The sequence below is a fragment of the Malurus melanocephalus genome, unplaced genomic scaffold (assembly GCF_030028575.1).
Source record: "Malurus melanocephalus ecotype Western Australia unplaced genomic scaffold, MMel_1.1 scaffold_651, whole genome shotgun sequence".
Taxonomy (NCBI): domain Eukaryota; kingdom Metazoa; phylum Chordata; class Aves; order Passeriformes; family Maluridae; genus Malurus; species Malurus melanocephalus.
Window position 1 is genome coordinate 116,836 of NW_026623883.1, and position 22,573 is coordinate 139,408.

Genomic DNA, 22,573 nt, shown 5'->3' on the forward strand with positions numbered 1-22,573 from the left:
AAAGAAAGAAAGAAAGAAAGAAAGAAAGAAAGAAAGAAAGAAAGAAAGAAAGAAAGAAAGAAAGAAAGAAAGAAAGAAAGAAAGAAAGAAAGAAAAGAAAAGAGTGATGCCTCCTGTAGGAAATGAAAACCCTCAATGCTTCCTCCCTAAACCGTGGTCATTTCAGCAAAACAAAAATCTGTAGAGAATGAAAGTAAAACCAGTCAGACACTGACAGTCGGGTGTTCTGTAAGTGACAAGGGAGGCAGTGAATAAAATGGTGACTCAAAGTTTCTGCTGCCTGAGTCTGTGCCTTTCAGAAGCTGATGCTCAATTATGTGTGTGGGGACTTAAAATAGTCCCACCCTGGTGAAAAGCTGATAGTATCTAACGTATTTTCAATAATATGTTGGACAGAATTTCTTGGTTGTCTTGAGACATCTTGGTAGAAGCTTTTTGTGGACAAACAGCTTTGGCAGTGGCGAGGGAAAAGTTCAGTTCCTGACATAAAAACAAGAATATTTAAGTTTTCAATGGTAACATTTTTGTGGTAAACCACACCATAGGAGCTGCTTGAAGTCTGCTTGTCACTGGTTGCAGTTCCACCTGGGTTTGAGGGGAGCACACAGCTACGTGAATATTTACAGTATTTAAGCCTTGTAAGCTTGGAAGGAGCAGGTTCTTATTACTATTTTTTATTMCTTATTATGTTATATTAGTAGTGTGGTTCTACTCTTAGCACATGGCTGAATTGAGAGACACATTTCCCTTTGTAGAGCTGCACAGCTGTAAATAAAGCTGAGTTTTGTTTGCTGGACAGGACAAATCAAACCCAAGTCCTCATTGGAGTGGCTGCACTCAGTTGACCTTTGTGGAAATGGTTGAAATTCTAATTTCCTGACATTTCTACTGTCACACAAGGTCCTCGCCACAGGCACAGCCCTTTCTCTTTTATCAGAGGTTCTCACCATCAGAAAGTGCACAAAGAAATCTCCCTCTTCTGCAGCGTATCRTTTCGAGTATCTTTTTATTAATCTTTTCACAATTGTTATTGAACTTTTCTTCTCCAGTTTGTAAACCCTCTGTACTTTAAATTGCTTTCTAGCACCGCTTTGAGTGCGTGTTTATGTAGGTTACATTATTTCAGCTTTCATCTGATTCCAGAATGTGAAAGGTTTCATTAATTTATTGATGTAAGATCATAGGAAAAATTATTGGTAAAATAATTGCAGTTTCTCTGCTAGCTGTTGCTGGTCTAAATCAGTCTTTCTATCCCCATACTCACAGTCAGAGCTTACTTTTATCTCTTCATTTTCTTCTGGAGCTGTAGGTACTTGCCTTGCCAAACCCATCCTCTTCATCTTCTGTTTWGTCAGATGTTTGTGCCTTTTTCCTGTAGATTTGCCACTCATCTTTTTGGATTTCTAAGTTACGGCCTCACTTCAGAGTGGAATGAGCAGGGAAATTAAATGTTTTTGCTGCCAGTACCACTCATTTGTCTGGGGGACTGGCCTTGTTTGGGGCTGTGAGGGAGCTCAGGAGGAGCCACCAGGACCTCACAAGTTGTGGATGGAGTGACAGATTTGGGGATAAATGTAGGTGTGAGAGAGGAGATGCAGTGTGTGTGAGCAGGGAGGGAGCACTGAATTGACATGGCTGCTGAAAACAGCAAAATTCTAAATATTTGCATCATAAACTGGGWGTCTGTGCTCCCATGGGTAAAATTGTGTGCTGATTTTTACTGTATTATGAAAAAGCGAATGAAAAGTGTTGTTTGKGAATTATTTTGGTCTTCCTTACCTCTGAACTCTCCCAAATTTGGCTTTCTATTCCAAGATTCCCATTTTTCCCCTTCTCCAGCAGCAAGTACAAGTGTTTGATTTTGTTTTATTCTTCCCCATTAATGCATTAAGTTGTTCATATTCTGCACTCACCAGTGCTGTAACAAAAGTGTTAAATGATTTGTTGTGATGGACAGATTGGCTGCGAATCTCTAAATTTGTGCAGTAGTGCTGAGATTGTGGGGCAGAGTGCTGAGTGCCCTGGGTGTGAGCGTGGCATTCACCAAAAGGGTGGAATTACTGAGCACTGTTTGTGTTTTCCTGCAGCCTTTCATGTCCCCTCGCTACCCTGGAGGCCCAAGGCCACCTCTGAGAATACCCAACCAGGTAAGGACTGACCACTGACCCTCAGGTGACCCAGGGGACAGCTCCCTGTGTCCCTCAGCTCTGTGTCCCTGTCCCCTCTGTGGGACACACACATTGCCTTTATCGCACAGCACATCTGGGGATCACCAGTGACAAACATAAAATGCTCCATGGCTCCTGCAGACACTCTGAGGATTTGATAAAAGCCTTGAATTCCCAATTTTGTCTCGTCTCCGTCAAAGGATGTGCAATGCCAGCGAGACAGGGATGAGTAATGAGCTGCTGCTCGTCAGCAGGGACCTTTTGTGGCCCATCTGTGAGGAGAGGGTTCTGAAAGTAGAGAACATTTGTGGTTTTCAGCTCTCCATAGTGCAGATAGRGGAGGAGAAAGAGTCGTCAGCAGATGAAAAGTTAGAGACAAGCAGACAGAAAAGCATCAGTGGAGCTCTGAGGGGAAAACTGGGTCATTTACAGCATTGGGAAAGGCTGAAAAGGAGGGATAGAATAGGTGGTGTGGTCCATCTTTGGCTTCCAGAACTGCCTTTCCATTGTCACATTCTACCCCAGCCTTGTTTCTGGCTATTTTATATAACTGTGTAACACAATTCCAACAAATTTGTGTCCACTTTTGGCACGGTATGGCCAGGAGATGTGAAATCCAAATTTCAGTGAGGGGGYTGGAGTGCTCTGGGTGCTGCTCTCCCTGCTGATGTTTGGGGTCAGGTTGAGTTACCCTGTGCCAGAGCTGCTTTTTTTTCCCAGGCCAGAGGGTGATTTAATTAACCTTGATTAATTGAAGGTCTGTGCAGTGCCATAACTACTGTGCTTAACATTTGCTAACATTTCACTGCTGTCACCCAGTGCATTCCTGGTTTTTGCAGCTCTCAACACAAACCCAGCCAGAGGGGTTTGAACCCCTGAGCTCAGTGTTTGGGTTTTTCCCACTCTCTGTGCCTGAGCACAGTGGATCCTGGCAGATGTGGGCTGCAGGTTTGGTGTCAGGAGTGTTTTTGTCTGCTCACTGTGGTATTTTCACTGGGAGACAATCACATCATCCCAGGGAAACTGCAGCTCTTATGCCACGCTCAGGAAGTGCTGTTTCTTTTTCGTTTTTTGGTTTTTTGGAGCACTCATGACTCAAGTTACACCATGGAAGGGCAATAAACGATTGTGGTGCAGTTTTAAAAGCCCAAATTTTGATTTGTGATARTTTGGTCCTGGGACAGTGGAGGGTATCCCTGCCCCTGACAGAGGAGTTGGAACAAGAGGGGCTTCGAGGTCTCTCCCCACCCAAACCATTCTGAGATTCTGTGGTTTACTCATTCACAATACATTTTTACTGAAAGCGTGGCAGTGCTTTGAAATGCTAATTGCACCTTGTGGATCAGCTACAAAGATCCATTCACGAACACGTTTCTCTACTTGACCCAGCTACAGGTAAAATCCCGTAAAAATGAGCTTAAAGCCTGATTCAGTAAACCCAGAGGGCAGATTAATGTGGGGATTTAAAAGCACGTTAACTCTTGGCTGAGAGGAAACATCCAGGAATTAGGAATGAAATATGTGTGTTGTGTTTTTATTGTAAATTTGAAGGYATTCTGTGCACTGATGCTGTGTTTTCCATGCCTCAGGCCCTCGGAGGTGTCCCGGGGAGTCAGCCCCTCCTGCCCAGCGGGATGGACCCCACACGGCAGCAGGGTGAGTGCAGGACCCCTCTCCACAATTTAAGGACTTTCCACAGTCCTTTAAGCTTTTCTTTTAATTAGCAAGTCACGATTCATTAAAAGTATCTGCAGAAGGTGCTCGAGTGTTGCGCATTGAAATGAATTGCGTATTGCACAATCAGTAATGTATTTTGCATTTTATTTGCAGGTCATCCAAACATGGGTGGGCCGATGCAGAGGATGACTCCTCCSAGGGGAATGGTGCCATTAGGACCACAGGTATTTTCCAGAAATGGGTTATTCTTATTTGCAGGCCTCTACTTACACTGCATTCTCTGTCTTTGCACAGCTTGAAGATGCCCAGGACTTGTTTTCATAATTAGAACAAACATCCAATTTTACAAAAAAATTAGTTCTGAGTTGCAGCTGTACAAAATCTAAATGAAAAATCTGTCATTGTCATTAATATTTAGAGTTTAAAAAGGAAGCCCTTCAGCTGCTCTCTTTAGGAAAGAGACTAAAAGCCAAAGACTGCCATGGGCAAGGGAGACCAAGAGTGGAGAAGGTGCTTCCTCCTCCTCCTCTTCCTCTTCTTATTTGAATAACAACATTCTAAATGAAGGTATAGCCTTGCCTTTCAAATCTGTTCACAACTGTCTCTACAATTTTGGGTCTTCTTGCTAGAAACCAGTTGTGCAGTTCTTCACAACGTCTGCTGTGTGACCAACAAAACATTATTAAGTACATTTGCTGGTTTTGTCTGTAGCCCTGAAATGCGTTTACCATTTTTGGAGGTAGAAAGAGGAGCTCTGCTGTGCTGCCATATGAGGTTGAGCTGATCCTTTATGCAGCACTATTAGTCACACAGCAGGCAGATCTCATGCCAGTTCTTATGAAGACCATTTTTCCATTTTTTTATATAATTTTAAATCCAGTGTTTTTGTAAGTTTCGTCTTTCTTGTGCTCAACGTCCTAACCTACACAACATTTTAAGTCCACAAAATTTAAATTCAGAAATGACTTTGTAATTGAATTACCATCTGCCTGGGCACCCAAGCTCTGCAGAGAGACCCCTACTCTGAAAGAACATCCCTATTGCTGGTCCTAATGGCAGTCCTGTTATTTTGGGCCAAAGCAGTACATTTAGAATTATCAGTAATTACAGCTGAAGTTAGATTGTGAAGTGAGACAGATGGTTTTGCTTGTATTCCACTAAATAAAACCAGGTAAAATTGATTTTTTTTGTGTAAGTAATGCAGTGAGACTTTGGTTATTTACAATATCAGGGCATAAACTCAGATGTTATGGGCGTTGGGGAATTAATTTGTTACCATTGCTATGACATTAATTACGATATTAAATACTGTTCACTGTGGTTATTACAGACCTGGGATAGTGGATGGTGTCCTGTCCCAGGATGGGGGGTGGCTTTAAGGTCCCATGCTGGGATTTTGTGATTTATTAGAAGTGAAAAATGGAAAGAGAAATGTAATGGTACATTGGATAAGTTATATAAGTGTGGTTTCATGTTTTTAATGTTTTACAAATGTAACAAAATCTAATTAATAATCGTACAGTTTGATATCTCAGGATCTTAGTCCAGGTTTCCAATTTTGAATTGCCTTAATTTAAAAGTCGAGTATTAAAAAGTTTAGTTCTAAAACCTGACCTTTGCTGGCCATTAACTTGGGCTCAAAACGTGTAAATAACTCCTCCTGAAATAATTTTAACCATTGTTAGCCACCTTCTGTTGTTAGTAGTTGTTTCTCCCTGGGGTTAACGATCCCATTTTTTTAAGTGATCAGAGAGGGAATCCTGAGAGCATGAATGGCATGGCCTGTCCTGCAGCAGTTGCACAGGGATGTCATTAACCTGCTGTCCTTTCTTTCCCCCTCCTCTTTGGTTTTGTTTTTTTGTTTTGTGGTAGTCTGACCCTTGGTTGTCGTTGCAGAACTATGGAGGTGCCATGAGACCCCCTCTGAACGCTTTAGGTGGCCCGGGGATGCCTGGGATGAACATGTAAGCACMACACAAATCCTATTGCACTTAGAAAATGCCTTTATTTCATTGTATCAGTAACGGTTGGGATGGAAAAGGCAAGGAGAGCATGCTTTGGTGACCAATAAATGCAATTTTAAGAAGTGAACTCACGGTCTCTTACAGGAGCCTTCACTCAGTTTCTTTCACAGATCAAACTTCAAATACTGGGGATATTATTTTGTCAATAKAAGCACTGATCTATCCTTGTATGCMTTTAAAAAAATGACACTACTTACTAAATACCTTGTGAAGAAGGGCTCTTCTCTGCAAAATAAATCAGTATTTAATTGTAGGAAAATAATCTTTGTCTACAACTGTTTATAAGAAAGACACATTTGATTCGAAAGTTTTCATCAAGTGCAGTTTTTATTTCCTTAACTGAATTTATTTCTAGTCCAAACAGATAGAAGAGCTTTACAGATATGAGAGTGTTTTTGTCAGTGTTTCTGTGTATTTGTGGGTCTGGATTATCATCAGTTTGAGTTSAGATTTATTCCACAGATGGAATTTGCCATGGCAGCACATGCTGTGCCCTGTGTCCCTGAGGACAACCCCCTTTTTGAGTGTGCAGAAATACTTCAGATGTAACATTAAGAGTACACAGTAAAGATTTCTGTATGCTTTTCTCATTATATCATAGATCCCCATGTTTGGTCTGGTTTTTATAGAAAACATAAATAAGAAATTATAATTTTTGTTACAAGTAAAAGGTTACCGCCCTGGAAAAAGTCAAAGAGGTACAGAAATAGATAATGTAGTTTAAAAAATCCACCATACCTGTAATTTATTTGGATTTCCAGACATGCATTGAATTCTTGAGGCAAGTAAATGAAAATCTGAAGTTTTGTGTTGCTCTGTCATAGACATACATACATGGGGTTYAACACAGTTCTAGGAGCTTTCCTGAGGGTAGGCATTTATGTTTTTAAATTAAATTGGTGTGGAAAAAATATTTAGACATTTGAATTTCRTGTGAGTCAAGGATAAGCACTGTAGTGTCTTTTTTCAGTAGAAGATTGATTTCTGAAAAAAAGGAAATTACCTGTCCAGAAGTAAAACTGAGGTTTTTTATCCACGTAAATAAGAATTTGTACAGGAAAAATAAGAAGAGAGTTTCCTGAATGACAAAAAGACTTCCTGGCCTGCCAGAAAGAGAAAAGGTGGATTGAAATACTAATATTGCAGCTTTTTATAAACATGTTTTATCAAAGGGAACAGCTCTGTGCTCATTGGGGSAAATCACATTTCTGGGAAACACCCTAACTGTGCTTGAGGATGGCTTTACACACCCGAGGGTTTTCTTCACATGACAATTTCTCAGTGTTCTGTTCTTTTTTTCCTTGGGTTTTTGGCCATGCTAAATACAGAAATGAGCGTTCTACAGAAACAGCTGCCGTTTAAATCCAGCTTTGCCTCCTTGGGAGGTGCGAAAGGAAGCTGCTTTGGTTAAGAGCAGACTATCTGCCAAATAAAATTTTACCATTTTTCTGGGTGAGAAAGTGTTCTTTGTGGTCAAAAACGGCAGCCTGGGGGCTCATAAGGCAGCATTTCAGTCCATATGATYCACAAATAGAGCACTGCTGGGTAATTTCTTGCTTTGTCATCAGTAATTCCCATCAGATTTCTGTTGGGCACAGCTGATGCACAGCCCATGTTCTTCCGCAGAATAACTTCATTTTAGCTCTAAGTTTCTCAGCTGAAACTTGACGGAGCCATTTTTAGGAAGATTTCAYGTCTGTGCCAGTTTCTGGAACAAAAAGGCAGATTTCAGGGAGCAGTGTTACATTTCACTGGTGATTTTTAACACCCCGTGTGACCCTGCAGTGCTGTCTCAAGCACTAAGAATATCTCAGTCATGCCTCAGAATTTAAAGAAAAAATGGTGTGATTTTGTCTTTTGACTTCAATTCACAAACTTGTGTCTAGATGTTTAATTTCCTGATGGAATATATTTGCCTCTTGGGGAACTGAAATTCCAGACTTTTGCATTTTTCAAGCCAGGTTTGACACTAACACAATTATCTTAAAAAAATGCAGCTGAAATTGGTCATAGCAACAGATACTTCATGAATTATTTTGGAATTGGTACTTGTATGAGGATGTTTTATGACCCTGTAAACATTTAGTAAAAGACAAAACACCTGCTTGCATTGAATTGAAACAAAAAAAAATGCAGTTTGGGTGTTTTTATATGGGTTTTATAAGCATTTGGCTCCACAAAATCCGTGTGGCTTTCGAGCAGAAGCTGCTGCAGTGATTTGTAAGTCTATACTGAAAGCTGTCCAAAAAAATTGAAAATTCCAACAGTTTTTAGATGAAAGGTGAGTTYCCTGGTCTCTGTGTAAATTTTTGAGTTTCCATATTCCTGTGGCTTAACTCTGTCATGTCTCTGAGTTAGTAAACATCACAGAAATGAGTGCAAGGGTTTGGGATGAAATCAGACTTTTAAGTGTTCCTGRTTTTTTTTTTTCATTATTATTTTTTTGTATTTTTTTTTTTGTTTAAATGTTCCAGATTTTCCTGAAAAAGGGGATCCAATAAACCAATTAAAAATAAGGAAATGAACAATAGGGGGAAAAAAACCCAACAGTTAATATTTCACCATGGGAATTGCTGAATATTTGACCTGAGGAGCATTTCCTCACTCAGTCTTTCATTGAAKGAGGCAGAAAAGTCCATACCACTATTCCCGATTTCCAGCATTCCAGCAATAATGGCAGTGGAAATAAATCAATTTTCAGTTAATTTTTTTTTTGAGACAGTTCCTTTGTATTTTCATCAACAACATAATAAAAAGAAAAAAAAAATCATTATTGAATCCCTCAGGCAACACATGCACTTAATAGTTGTTATTGCAGCAAGACTTAGAAAACTTTCAGAACTCATTAAAAAAAAGGATTTTTTTTCTCTCTGTTTAAGTCACTCTCCCATGCCTGGTGAGCTGCAGTGGTTAATGTTGCTTTTCTACAGCTAATGAGGCCAAAATGCCATTTTAAATGTGACAGTTTTGTCATCTGCTCTGCCTCTCCAATGTCAGGGCTTTCAAAAAGTGATTCAGTCTTGTTTATAAACAACGAGGAGCTTCAGTGCTCCCAGAAAGAACTCTGTGTTTGAGACATTGTGACTCTGAGCATGGAGATTTCTGCCTTCCCTCTGGATTGTGAGGAGGTGAAGCCTCACCCCCAAACTATTTTTCTGTGCTTAGTGAGAGTGAGAAACCATCTGAGAGTTTTCTGGTTTTAATACATGAAATTTATGATCATGGCTGTTGTTGTTATCATCATCATCATCATCATCATGGTCACCATCTTGGTCACCATGCTGGGGTTACAGCAATGTATTTTGTATGGCTTGTTCTTTCATAAATTAATTAGGTGTTCCCAAACATTTATTAGCTAATTGCAAGGTTTTACTAATGGAACTTGACCATACTGCAGTATTTTAGATCACCAATAAATGCACACGCCCTCAGTACTTCAGGCATCTGCTTTGTTATGTGAACAAGGTTACTGTGGTTTTATGACTGAAAATTTATTTATTTTAAGACTTAAATGTACTTTTTGAGTAGTAWATAAATTAATAATCTCACCAAATGATGAAATGGCAGCACAATGAGAATTCTGCACTAGCATTTTAACTTGGTGTCGTTATGGTTTGTAAACTGACTTTAGCTTGAAAAAAGCCACTTCTTCCTTCCTCTGCAAACAGGTCATTTAGATTTTTTTCCCTCAGGGCTGGTCAGAGGTTGGGGAAKGTTCTGTGTCTCATCATTCATCTTCTGTTTCAGGGGTCCTGGGGGTGGGAGACCTTGGCCAAACCCAACCAATGCCAATTCTGTAAGTAAATATTATGAATATATTTGACTTYTTCTTGCATTTAGGGAGGTATCTTCAACATCAGGCCCAGCACTGCCATGACACAAAGGTTGTCCTGGGATCCCACAAGAGCAGCAGTGTCTGGTATTTCCCCAGAAGGTGGAAAATTTTCGTTTTCATTCAGTGATCATACATCATCAGTTTAAAAATGTCTATTTTTGGCACTTGCAGTTGGGTAAGGTGGGTCCAGCTTTTTCTGTGAAACAGGTCTTTCAGTTTTCTCATTTTTGGTTTTTCMGTTCTAGTAGCGAAACTCTTCTTCAGTTTTCTTTTGTATGTACTTRATTAATATGGATATTTTTTTAACTGATTTTTAAAGTATTTCCAGTCTCTGAAATTAATTGGCATGCCCAATAATAGATTTATTTTTAACAATCGTTTGACTGACAAGTTGTCTGTAGACAAATTCGTATTTGTCAGAACAATTGCTCCTCCCACAGCRCCACTGTCCCGTGTTCCATTGGAGKCARTGATTGCAAAGGCTGCAACAGAGAAGGAAAGCAGATTAAAAAAAAACAAAGTGCATATAAATACAGTATCTCCTAAAAGAAAAGATAAAAGGTGGAAGATGTGATAGCTTCTTTTTCTTTTATGGTCAACATTTTAATCAACATTAGCTATCTGTAAGAACATACAAATTCAGTTCATGCTTGGATAATTCTGACCTGACTGAAATTCTAGGGTGTCCTGCTTGACTGCACAAACCTTTTAAACTGCATTGCCCTAATAATGTTATACCTTATTTTAATAGTTTGATATTTTTACATTACTGAAAAGAGGTGTTTATTTTGACAACGGAGGCATTTTCCCCCATGATTTTAACCACATCTTTTAGTTATTCTAATTAAATGAGCACTGACCTGCAGCTGCCTGGTCTCCATCCCAGTGCAGAGGAAATCACTGTTTTTTCTGTTGGTGTTTCAGATACCTTATTCCTCAGCATCTCCTGGGAACTACGTGGTGAGTCCCTGTGTGTGTTTGAAGTGTGTGTCACAGCAATTCTGGGAGCTGCAGGAACACCAGAGCTGCCCTGGGGTGCTGGGTGTGGGTGCTCTGAGCACAATCATCACCAAAAAATACCAAAAAATACCCTCAGTGCTGCTTCACTGCAGAAAACATTCATAGCTAACACAATCTATTGTCTTCCAAAACACTCATGGGTTTCTCAGTAAAAATGGTTGTGTGAGAGTGTCTGAACTCCTGCAGGAAAGAAGTGTTTATATGCAGTGCTGGGTTGAGTCTCTGTCAGCAGAGATTAACTTTGTTTATTATTTTAGACTCATTATTGTTGCTGTTGCTGTTGTACTCAAGATTGTTTGTGTGTCTGAGGAACTCCTCTAAGGCAGATTGTTTAGTCTGTTTTTGTCTTGGATGTGCACCGGGACTGGTGTCACAGGGTGAGGACAGAGGATTATATACTTAAAAGTGATTTATTTTGTCCTTTATTTAGACAATTACCTGTGGAAAACATTATGAYTCCTACACGTGTCTGCAACTCACCCTCATTTAGTCACAGGTTTAGTGGAAACAGCCCAGATTTGCGATCTCCAAATCAGTTCTTTCAATGCAGATCTTCACAAAATTCTCTCTGTTCGGGAGATGTTTTGTGGTTTTGCCATATTCCATTAYTTCACAATTTAAAGGCATTTTGATAATATTTGCCTTGATAAACAACAAATATTTGAGGATGAGGGATGGGCTGGAGAGCTCCTCAAGAAGATTTTAGAGAAAGGATTTGTAATCTGGGACTACTCACTTTGAGAACTTAAGATTCATGTAAGATTAATGTGTGTATAATTTATTAATATTTGCAATCATATAAGCACATCTATAAAATAAGTATATATAATATATATAACTATGCTATATAACTATGCAAATATATGTATACATATATATATGAACAATAATAAAATATTACGACCTCTGAGTGAATGTGGTTCATACCAACAGGCTCTCTAAAAGAAGGAAATACACAAACAATGAGATGCAAATGTTAATGAAAACAAGCAACTTTTCTCATAAATGATCAGTTGTACCCACATCTCTCCATGACATGTTTTAGAATATGCCAAGAGAGTGCTTAAAAGAAATTAAGTTAGTGAGGTTAGTACACAGGTATATGAATAAAAAGTATGTGGAGAGCCTTGATGCATATGGATATGGATAAAATGTGGATATGTATTTATGGATAAAAGTATATGGGTAAAAAGTACATGGATAAATAACCTGTAAGCCAACAGGAACAACCAAACCCTTACAAATGCTAACACTGAAGAGATATCCCTGTCTGAAACAGAGTATCTGCTGTTTTAAATGATAACAGAAGAGATAAAGATACAGTAATAGCCATGTGGCAGTGAAAATAATAAATATTACTATCAGGTTGTGTATGTGTTACTTTGGAAATCAGTATTTRCTGACTTTAATGGATGTAGGCATTTTTACCTAAATGGAAGTTGGTGGCTTTTCATGTTACCTAAAGAATTTAGTGGTTCTGCAAACATAGGAAGCAAGATGTTGTGTTTYTGTTCTTACTAAATGATTCGGCTGTTTAGAACACAATTCCTGGAAAATTCTTCAAGAACCATAAAACTGTTTTTTGACAAACAGAGCATTTTCTTAGTGTTTCTTAGTCCTGATCAGATTCATGACATGGAAATACCCAAAACTTAGAGCAATAAATGTTCCTTGATGGAAGTTTTTTTGGTGTGTGTGTTTTAGGTGTTTCCTAACCTTTTATTTCATAGTAATTGACAATTTTACTCTCTTCAGGGTCCTCCAGGAGGTGGAGGTCCACCAGGAACACCCATCATGCCTAGTCCWGCAGGTAGGGAAGTATACTTGGAAATAACAAAATTATAAGGGATTTTAGGAAGGACACAAATTATTTTTTAATAAAGACATAGTGATAAATTATTTGGTCTGTATTTCTTTATCAGAGTTTTTTTTTTTTCTTTTTTTGCTGTCCACTGCAGCACAGGAGGGTAGGGAGGTTTCCTAATAAGCTATAAAAACTTACTGCACCAGTATAATAAYTTTATCAATACAGTTACTAGGAATTAAGTAAATAAAAATAAAAATTGAAAACAAAACAAAGTGAAATAAAATAAAAACCGTTAAAAAAAACCAACCACATGAAAAAAGGCAACCTGAGGTRAAGATATTTTGAAGTTCTGTTTTCCAAAGCATGAAAACACTTGGAAATTGGCCACCTATGAGTTTTGCCAAGGTATTTACCCACCTGTGTGATCAACAGTTCAAGGATTCCCAGAGCCCAGCCATGCCCTGTGCCAGCAGAACGTGAGGAGAGCCAGGGATGAGTGCTGCTGAAGGATGTGGTGGATAAAGAATATTAAAGATAACTTTTATGTGCTGGTTTTACTGTAGGCTGAAAGCTCTGCCATTGCCCCCTTTTCCTCAGGCAGCATATTTCAGTGTTGCAGTGATACGTAGTGTTCTGTGCACAGTGGAATTATTTGCTGGGATTAATGCTTAAAAAGTCCTGTTGGAAAGATTAATTGGTAGACAGAGATAAAGATACAAAAAGATAAAGATATATAAACCTTGGTTTATCTTTGTGTTGTCCATACAGGTGCCCTGGGTGTGGAATGGGCGTGGGCACACACTGCTGAGCTCTTTYTATTCTCTGTGCAGACACTGATTTCCTAGAGCTGCCAGTGGGTTTTTAAGTCATGCTATCCCCTTAGGGATGCATATAGACTTTTGTCAGGTTATTCTCCTTTCAKTTTTTGACATTTTTAGGGGTTTTTTTGGAAGCATTGCACCGGGCTGTACCATGATGCATCATCTAAAGCCTCCCTCAGGAATGAGGGATCTTTGCACAGTGTTCCACTCAAGGGTAGCATATGTTCAAAATCACATGGACTCRACAGGGATGAGAGTGAAAAACTTTTAACTCTCAGTCTGTGTAAGGAGAAGCTTTTTATCATTTATTACAGATGGGACAACAATTACAGGAAGATAAGAAACAAACTCCTGTTGTGTGGAGCATATTGAAGATGAGTGGAGAAATTTAGAARTCTGAGAAGCAGGGTTTATGGAATTAAATAGTTACAGATACTTGGTGATTTATAAACCTTTTAACAGCCATGCATAAAACTGGAGCCCAGAAGGAGTCACCTGGGGACCATGGCAATTATTTCTCTTCATGGCCCTCTTGTATGGCAGCAATGGATAGAAAGGGAATAAAATCTTGCATTATATTGCCACTGTGTGTGGAACCCAGGCACAGTAACAATAKGAACAAAATGACAGGAAATGTACGAGGTGAGTAATTTTATTGRAAAGTGTATTTTAGCGCTTAAAATAATCTCTTTATTACAGATTCAACCAACTCTGGAGACAACATGTACACTTTAATGAACGCTGTGCCACCTGGGCCCAACAGACCTAATGTAAATATGAATCTGCTTATATCTTCCTTTGAATTGTTCAGCCTTTTGTTTATCCAAACACTGCRTTTCCATCAGCTATCATTATTGCTAAGCTTTCCATTTTTATGGATGGCTCTTCAGTTATGGGCCTTTGGRGAAAAAAAACACCAGCAGAACTTAAAAATAAATATATATAGATATGCTAAATCAGTGTGCAGTAAACTGCAGATTGTTCTGCCATGATGCTAATRTCTTTTAAATGTGTGAAGGGCTAAATTTAAGGTTAATTACTGGAATTGTGCAGAAGCTGTTCAARTTGTGAAGGTAGCGGGGAGTTTTCTGACTCGGTGTAGGTCGGGTAGGGTTTGAAAGTTGTTAATTAATCACTAATGGATTTAAGAGACTTATGAAAGCTCCCTATAACTTCAGTGGGGGTAGGCTGTGTTGCCAGCAGAAGTTTGGAAAGTCAAACAAAGCATACTGAAGTAAATAATAAATAAATACTATGTTGGATTTAGCCTACAGAGGCTACAGTCTCCAAAAATCACGAAAATGACCAAAAACAATGGTGTTTTTCAGTCTTCGCACAAGGGACGTTCTCTTAAATGGAACTTCAGAATCTTTTCATTCAGAGCTGAGGATTTTTCCTTCCTTTTGTTTTTTTTTTCCTCTGAGGAGTATTTTGTCTTTATTAGGTTGTATAAAACATGACTGTACAGTTTTTAATGCCTGCTCCTTTTGCAGTTTCCACTGGGACCAGGCTCAGACGGACCCATGAGCGGGCTGGGTGGAATGGATTCACATCACATGAATGGATCGTTAGGTAACGTGGTAAACACTGCCAAAATGGTGMATTTTTGGTGACAGTGCTGTTTTCTGTGACTGATTCTTGGAGGTCTGAAGACCACAGTATGTAAAAATATATGAAAAAGATTGTACATATTTCAGTGAGAAGAAGGGACTGATTTGAGGGGGCTCATTCTGTGGCAAGAATGAAAAATAAGTTGTTGAAGCTCACCGAGCAGATTTGTGAGCAATGGATGTTCAGCACAGGCATCTCTCCCCTAAACAGAATTACTTTTTCTTTTAGGAAAGCATGTCCCTGAAATTTTAGATTACTTTATATAAGGACACTTTTACAGCCGTTATCTATTACAATCCTAAAAAAGGGTATTTACTTTAACTAATGATGATGCACATTGCATTCAAATGAATGAAAATCTTTGTGGGAGGCAGCCACACCTTTTTCTGTCACTKTCTACAGCCTRAGAATTCTTTCTCCTTAGCTAAAATGAAAAGTTAAATTGAGACAGTTACAGAACGATTGTACATGTACCTAGCATGTAATTTATCCTTTTGGGCCATGACAAAATAACCCTCAATAACATCAAAGTATCTGATGTTTTTAGAGAGAGAACTTACATTCCTTTTCAGCCCTAATTTGCCTGGTTGTATGCAATAGCTATTTCAGTCTCCTCCCACAGCTCTATTTTTTATTGTTTTGCTGTGATACTCTTCTAGTTTTATACTCAATACTCTTCCAGGATTTCTCTTTCCTGAAAACATGTGCTTTTGCTGCTAAAAAAAATGCTTTTCTTGGTTCATCCATCATACATTGTATTTTCTTATTAYTGGCTTTACCTGAGAGCTACGGCATGTGAAAAAAAACCCAATTAGTTTTCAATAGTCTTGCACTCACTACATTTAATTTTATTTGGTTTCTGTTACTCTGMTCATCAGGATCATCTGGTTTCTTCTAAGAGATTCTCAGTACAAGTATTGCAGCAAAAGCTGATGAAATCCCAGATTGATTGAATAGATTATTTTGTACCTACTGTAGACTTCTGCTGAGTAGTTTAAGTTTTAAAATGTTAATGTTGCACTACATATTTTCCATGAAAAAGTTATTGGATTAGCTTCAGCTCAAAACTAACTGAATAATTGTTTGTTTTAATTTAAGGCTCAGGAGACATGGACAGTATTTCCAAAGTGAGTATCTAATCAAAGATTTGGAGATTTTTGAATGTTTCACTCGTAACTTATTTCCTTTGTGTTCGTGATGAATCTTTTTGTTATGCACCTTTCTTATATATTACATATATATTATATATATTATATATATATTATGTATAATTGCTTCCAGTTCATAGTCTGATTCATCATGGTGTAGTCTTTGATACTGTTAAAATAAATGAAACCAGTCCTAATAATCAGTTTTATTAATGTAAATTTGGGACAATCTCCTTTGGGTGTTGCAGGATTGGGTTTGTCACCTCTGTAAGGTAATGTTATTATCTTAATCCTCAGGAAAAATTCCCAAAAGCTTGATTAAGAAGTAGTTTCAGAAGAAGCACTGTTTTGATATCCCAACCATTAAATAGTTGGAAATGGAAGTGAGTTTAATCTGCAGGGACTTTAATGTGTCCTGTCTGTAAAAATAAAACTGCTACAGACATGATTATCATTAACTTGAAAATTAATTACCCGATGTGGTATTGGCAGAGGGGCATAAATAAAGAGGACCTTGTGTTCTCAAGTTTTATAACATTTTCAGACTGTGCACAAAGGGAAACAATGGGTGGAGAAGACCACATTGTCTCAGTTGTGCTGTGCAGTGATGGGTTCAATAAACCTTCCATGAGATCACCAGTATACAGCACTTTTTAAATCAAAGTCCGTGTCTTTCCTTCAGTGTGTTATTGCAAACAGCAGCATTTTTCAGGATTAAAAAAAAMCCCAAAACTTTTTCATCTCTGTGGGATAATTTTTAAAGCCAGTATTCCACTCTAGTACAGGTATCAGCAGCTCTAAAAACTTGGGTCCAAAACAATTTACCTGGAAGTCTTGTTACACGTTAACCTGCCTGAATAACTCATGGCAATCACTTTGGATCTATGTGTTTTTTAAATGACTAAAAGAAAAATTTTGTTAATTTTGCCTGTAACACATTTGTCCATAGGACATAGGTCCAATGTTGGCAGAATCAGTACAGCTCACAGAATTCGTAGCTTTTTAGAGGAGATTTTTATTAAATTGGCAGAATGGCAGAACATAAAGTTTTTATGAAGTAGATTGAGATGAGGGCAGTAAATGAACCAAAATTGCATATATTAAATAAACATTATTAAGTAGCATTTATTGCAATGYCCATGGAATTTGTACAGGCTTCAGGGGTACTTTTGCATTGGAAAATCCCAAAGAGCTACAATGCCAGACCCCAAGTGGCCACAAAAACACACCAGGGAGTCACTGAGATGGGATTTTTCCAGGAGATTGACCCTTTGGGGCTGGCGTGCTGTAACAATGGCAGAATGTCAAAGCTTAGCCCTACACAGAGCGAGATAAAATAGAGGRAAATCCCCCAGGAACGAGAAAAAGTGCAGAATAAATGTGACARGGTGTTTATATTTGTGGATTTCAAGGCCAGAGGGAGCGATGTGGTTGTGCAGCCTGAGCTCCTGTGTCACACGGGCAGCCCCGCATTAATGAATGGCTGCAGAAGGTGCAGCAGCAGTGCTGAGCCAAGGCAGAGCTCAGCTCCCTGTGTGGCTGCTGTCCTGTTTTCCCTGCACAGCACCCCTGACTGACCAGGGTCAGTGACCCGTGTCGGGCTCTGGRTCATCTCTGCTGGACCAGTGCTGGTCCTGGGGGTCGCAGTTTGGGAAGCAGTGAATTAGACTGAGGAAAGCACAAGGGCTAAGGCAAGGCTTTTCACCCAACTCTGAGCTGCTAAACAAGTTCTGCTTGCATGTCATGTATGTAATTAGTTTAGTGCTTATATTTGTACTGCATTCTGTTTTTCTGGGTTAAAAAAAAATGTCAAGGGACAACTGTGATGAAAGCATTTCATTATGAGATTCATAGTTTCATTTCTCCCTTTCCCTGGCCGCTCTTTTTCCATCATGAGTCCTTCAAGGGGCTGTAACAGCGATTTACAGTGATTTAAAATTTTAAAATTTTAAAATATGGAAAGAGGGTTGCCCATGGTCCAGGCATGGCAAGGGGCTGCCAGCCAGCTTGGTGAGAGCCACTGACTAAYAGCAGTGTGCACAGTGAGCTGTCCACAAGGCAGAACAATTTCTGTGGCAATTTTTTTGATTCACCCCTTCTCCTTCTGAAGTTGCAGAGGTGGCTGTGCACTTCTGTAAGAAAAGACTAACAAATAATTTTTGGAAGGTTTTAGGTTGTTACTCTTTCAGTAAATTGCAACCACAATGAGCAAACCTCAGGCACAGGCCTTTGGAAAGGTTTGTGCAGGCCAAATCCATCCTGTCTTTAAGGACATTTTTGTGTGTCTCTGAGTACRAACTCATAGCTCACGTGTGTCAGGGCTCACAGACGTGGCTGCGTTCAACCACGTGATTAATGTGGTGACAGAGCTTCTTCACAACCCTGCTGCAGCTTTTACAGCTTTTCTTGACCTCAGCACAGGTAAATAATCCTTGCTTCAGGCAAGAGAACATTACTTAACAGTCTAAAATTACTGGCTGAATCATGCAGAGCCCTGCTGGGGCTGATCTTTACATCCTTGAGAACCCCAGTGCACTGCACAGTGCATCTGAGTGCACCAAGCATTGTGTGGAGCATGCCCTGGGCATACCTGGGGAGGCTGGGAAATGAACTGAGACCTTCAGCACTGAATCTGTGTTTTAAAATCTTATTTAACAGAACTCTCCCAGTAATATGAGCATGAGCAACCAGCCTGGCACTCCCAGGGATGACAGTGAGATGGGTGGAAACTTCCTAAACCCTTTCCAGAGTGAGAGTGTAAGTATTTCATAACCTGGTTTGTTTGGTTGCAGAGGTGAACTTTTATCTCTGGCCTCTTGTTTAAACAAAGAAAATTCACAAGTTTTGTAGAGWACTTGTAGTGCAGCACTGTTTTCTTGCATGTTTTTAATAGTTTCTGAAAGTACAGTATTGATTTGAATAAAAAGTATTGTGCGAAAGAGAGCTGGAACTGGAAAAGGTGGGAGGTGTAGATTTATTTCAGATATTTTTTTTTGGCGCTAAATGGTCAGTGGTCAGTGAAAAAGCAGGGTTTACACTGAAGTGTGGATGAGAGCACCCACAGATTGCATATTGCCATTAGATCCATAAAATGCAAAGGTTCCCACTAAGGTTCATTCTGGGGCGAATTGTGGGGTTTTTTTAAATGGATAATGCTTTAAGGCAGCAAAGCATGTTGTAAAAAACATTACAGAGCATTTCTGTGGTATTGTCATGCTCGTGTCTCTGGGGCTGGGTTACAGATCCACACCTTGGTCCCTAAATAGGATTGTAGCCTTTTTACCTGTGCCAGTGCTGACCTACAGGTCAGTAAACAGCTTTGTTAGATCACAGCATAGTTGAGTTCCATGGAAGATTTCATGGGAATCAGATTTTGAGGGCTTTTGGGAGGTTTTCTTTTTTAGCTAGCGAAAAGGAAGAGTTTCTGCATGTTAGCTATTGGTGGGCTCACATTCAGGCCTTATCACCGAGTCCTTTCTCAGGCAGATTTTGCTGTTCAGTTCACCAGGAATTTCAGTTAGGCACAATTAACAMTGCAGGGCTTAATAGCAGGTTTAAAATCCTAAACCTTGACACCATGGTTTGATTTCTTTCCCTGAGTGACTCCCCAGATGCTTTGGCACAGACACAGGAAATTACTTGAGCAGGTGCTTTCTCTAAGTCTCTTAGCTGGAAGTCAGTCCTGTGTAGTTTACATGATGGGGGAGACCCATCTAAAATACATTTWCTATATCCTTGAACACTTGGAAATGGCCAGTGTGGAGCTCCAGCCTTGGTAGTATATGTATGACACATGTGTTCTGCAAAGGCAAATTTATTTTTCTTTTTTCTTCTGTCAGTTTTCAAAGTGCTGATAATTCTTGCATTTGAACATATTCCTCTACTCAGAGGACTTGAGGCCAAATTAAACGTTTCTGCAGTCAGGAGTTTTCAATTTATAAACAAATTAGGTGTATAGACACGATTTCTTYTAGGCATGGTGGTGTCCTGTTGATTTCAGTGAAGCCCTGCCAAGCTGTAGCTTGGATAGATCACAGCAGGGCTGCAGTTCAGTTTGTGTCACTACAGTAGTGTGATGTGATTGAATTTTTGTTTCATGTAAAGGAGAATGATCACTGGTCCTGATTCAGCTTGAAATGACCACTGGCCCCTGATTTAGCTTGCCTGCTACAATTGGTAACACAAAATAATACAGACCAAAAGCCTAATTCAATCACTGAATTCAATTCAGTCATGCATATCTTTGCTCCTTTCTTCCTGTAAAGTAATAAAAACTCCCCAAAATCTTTCTGGGGTTCACCTACTCATGATTGCAACCAGTCTGCCTGAGGCTAAGCACCTGCCCAGGTAAATTCCCCATGAGCCAGCCCTGGCCAGGAAAGGGGCAGAATGCCTCAGTGAGGTATTGGTTCATCCCAGCACCCAKGTAGCACCAAAACAGCCCTCAGGGKAGTTYCTTGGTCAGCAGGAGCTGTGTTTTTGCCTCAGAGCAGCACAGGACAAGTTGTGGGGACACAAACTGAGCTACAGCCCCAGCAGAGGCTGCAGCACAAACKGAGGAGGGAGCTCAAGGAATGCAATGACACGTGAACCCATTGCTGCAGTCCAGGTGTGGATGTGGCTGCCTGGGWGGGGGGAAATGTTTGTTAAAATGTGGATTCCTCTTTTGCAGTACTCCCCTAGCATGACAATGAGTGTGTGACCCGTTCACAAGTGTCGCCATGAAGACCACAGTGAGTTGGCCCTCTCCAGAGAGCTACTGCAGAAGAAAATTTTAAGTCCCAGTGTACAGTTTAACTAAAGGATCTCAGACACAATCAGACCCACCTGGTTTTTTTTCCTACCATCTCCCCTGTTTTATCAAGAAAGTGGGTCCCAAACATGCTTGAGACAACTGTAAAGAGTGGCATGAGCCAGGTGCCCGAGGTGGAGCTGCAAGCGCCTGTCTGTGTGTGTACATGTGTGGGTCGGCGTGGGGTGTGTGTGTGTGACACACAAACACACACACACACACACACAGACCCCAGGACATTGTAAAATAGTATCACATGGCATCTTATGTAGAAATCAGAAGTAGGGACTTTTATTCCATTTCTTTTTTTTTTTTTTTTCACGTTTACATTTTAATTATTAAAATTTGCTTTCCCTCTCCCCTCCTGAACTGTTTTATGTTGCATATATCACTCCTTTATAAGTTATTGTTTAAGTTGAACTCAAAGAACGAATTCTTTTGATTTTGTTAGTGTCTGCTATTATGGATAGGAATAAAATTGCTTATACGAGCTTTCATTAACATGTGTTTGATACCAGCTACCCTGTGAATCACAAATTGTACTGTCTCAAGAAATAGAAGAAAGCTCATCTTAATTTTTTGGAGAAATTTAATAACTTCCACSTAGTTTGGGGATTTTTTTTGATACTTTGCCTTTAAGAGAAAAAAAAAAAAGCACTGAAGGTTATTTTTCTTCTTTAATTGAAGCCTGATATCTGCAATATCTATTTTAAATGGAAGCCTGAATTTGATACAAGCTTCTCAGTTTATATAGAGTACTATAAGGTTACTGTAAGCGAGCTCCAATTGCTATAGAATCTAGCAATAAAGTGTCAGGGCTTCTCCTGCCCTTGGAATTGAATTTTCTATTTAGCATGGTCTTCTGTAGGGGTGGTAGTTAGTGGAAATATGGTAGAGTCCTTATTACCAAAACATTTTCTAACAACTTAAAATTAATGCTTCCCATTTTCAGTGATTCTCAAACAAATATGAGCAATCTGTGTTCCTAATTATAAACAGTATTTCCCAATCCCACTTTGAAAATCAGGTCACCCTGCTACTTGGGTGTATGCATTTCTACCTTATCTGCCAGAATTACTTCCCCAAAACTTGCCAGTCAGCAGCCTTTTTTTGTTTTTTTGAGCCAAAATGCCGCAGTAAACTTTATATGACTACTAGCCTTGTGAGGGTGTTACCTTTTGCCATGAACAGRAGAGGAACAAAGGCCTGGGCCCTTTTATATGGAGGACAACTAGTTAGGGACAGAATGCAGGAAAGGGCCTAAAGGAAACACTTCTGGAAGCATTCCCATTTCTCTTCAGGCAGAGCTCTGAAACCAAGATTATGGTACATTCAGTTCCGACAGGTTTTCAGATCCCCCAAGAATGCAAAGGCTTTCAGTTTGTAGTGAGCAAAAGGCTGATGATCAGCAGTGCAGGCACAAAGTGACCACAGACAAASAATAAATTCCTCTCCTTGGACCTCAGTCTAGAAGAGCCATTTGCAGAGGAGGAACAGTTCTGGGATGTGCAAGGGCACATTTGTTGCGTGAACTTGTGATAAAGGAGCATATGTGATGGGCTTGTGATGGTAGCTGAACTTAATGGGATGTGTAAAGAATATTACAATCTCTGAGCTCATTTTTACTTCCTTATATTATWTGTGTATAATATATGGAAATAAAAATATTT

The 22,573-nt window shown here is 39.5% G+C and overlaps 1 protein-coding gene across 4 annotated transcripts in view; it reads left to right on the forward strand.

Annotated features, from left to right (window-relative positions):
* Positions 1-22,268, forward strand: part of SSBP2 (single stranded DNA binding protein 2) — a 124,510-nt gene extending 102,242 nt beyond the window's left edge. For 2 of the 4 annotated variants that reach the window (XM_057383677.1, XM_057383679.1), the window contains 12 exons: positions 2,088-2,147; positions 3,758-3,824; positions 3,999-4,069; positions 5,718-5,809; positions 9,617-9,665; positions 10,629-10,664; positions 12,480-12,534; positions 14,052-14,122; positions 14,846-14,924; positions 16,062-16,090; positions 18,770-18,868; positions 20,784-22,268. In XM_057383677.1, the coding sequence (XP_057239660.1) occupies positions 2,088-2,147; positions 3,758-3,824; positions 3,999-4,069; positions 5,718-5,809; positions 9,617-9,665; positions 10,629-10,664; positions 12,480-12,534; positions 14,052-14,122; positions 14,846-14,924; positions 16,062-16,090; positions 18,770-18,868; positions 20,784-20,813 (738 nt within the window). In that variant the 3' untranslated portion in view covers positions 20,814-22,268. The remainder of the gene's footprint in view (positions 1-2,087; positions 2,148-3,757; positions 3,825-3,998; positions 4,070-5,717; positions 5,810-9,616; positions 9,666-10,628; positions 10,665-12,479; positions 12,535-14,051; positions 14,123-14,845; positions 14,925-16,061; positions 16,091-18,769; positions 18,869-20,783) is intronic. The other 2 variants (XM_057383678.1, XM_057383680.1) reach the window with 1 other exon arrangement.
* The last annotated feature ends 305 nt before the right edge of the window (positions 22,269-22,573 follow it).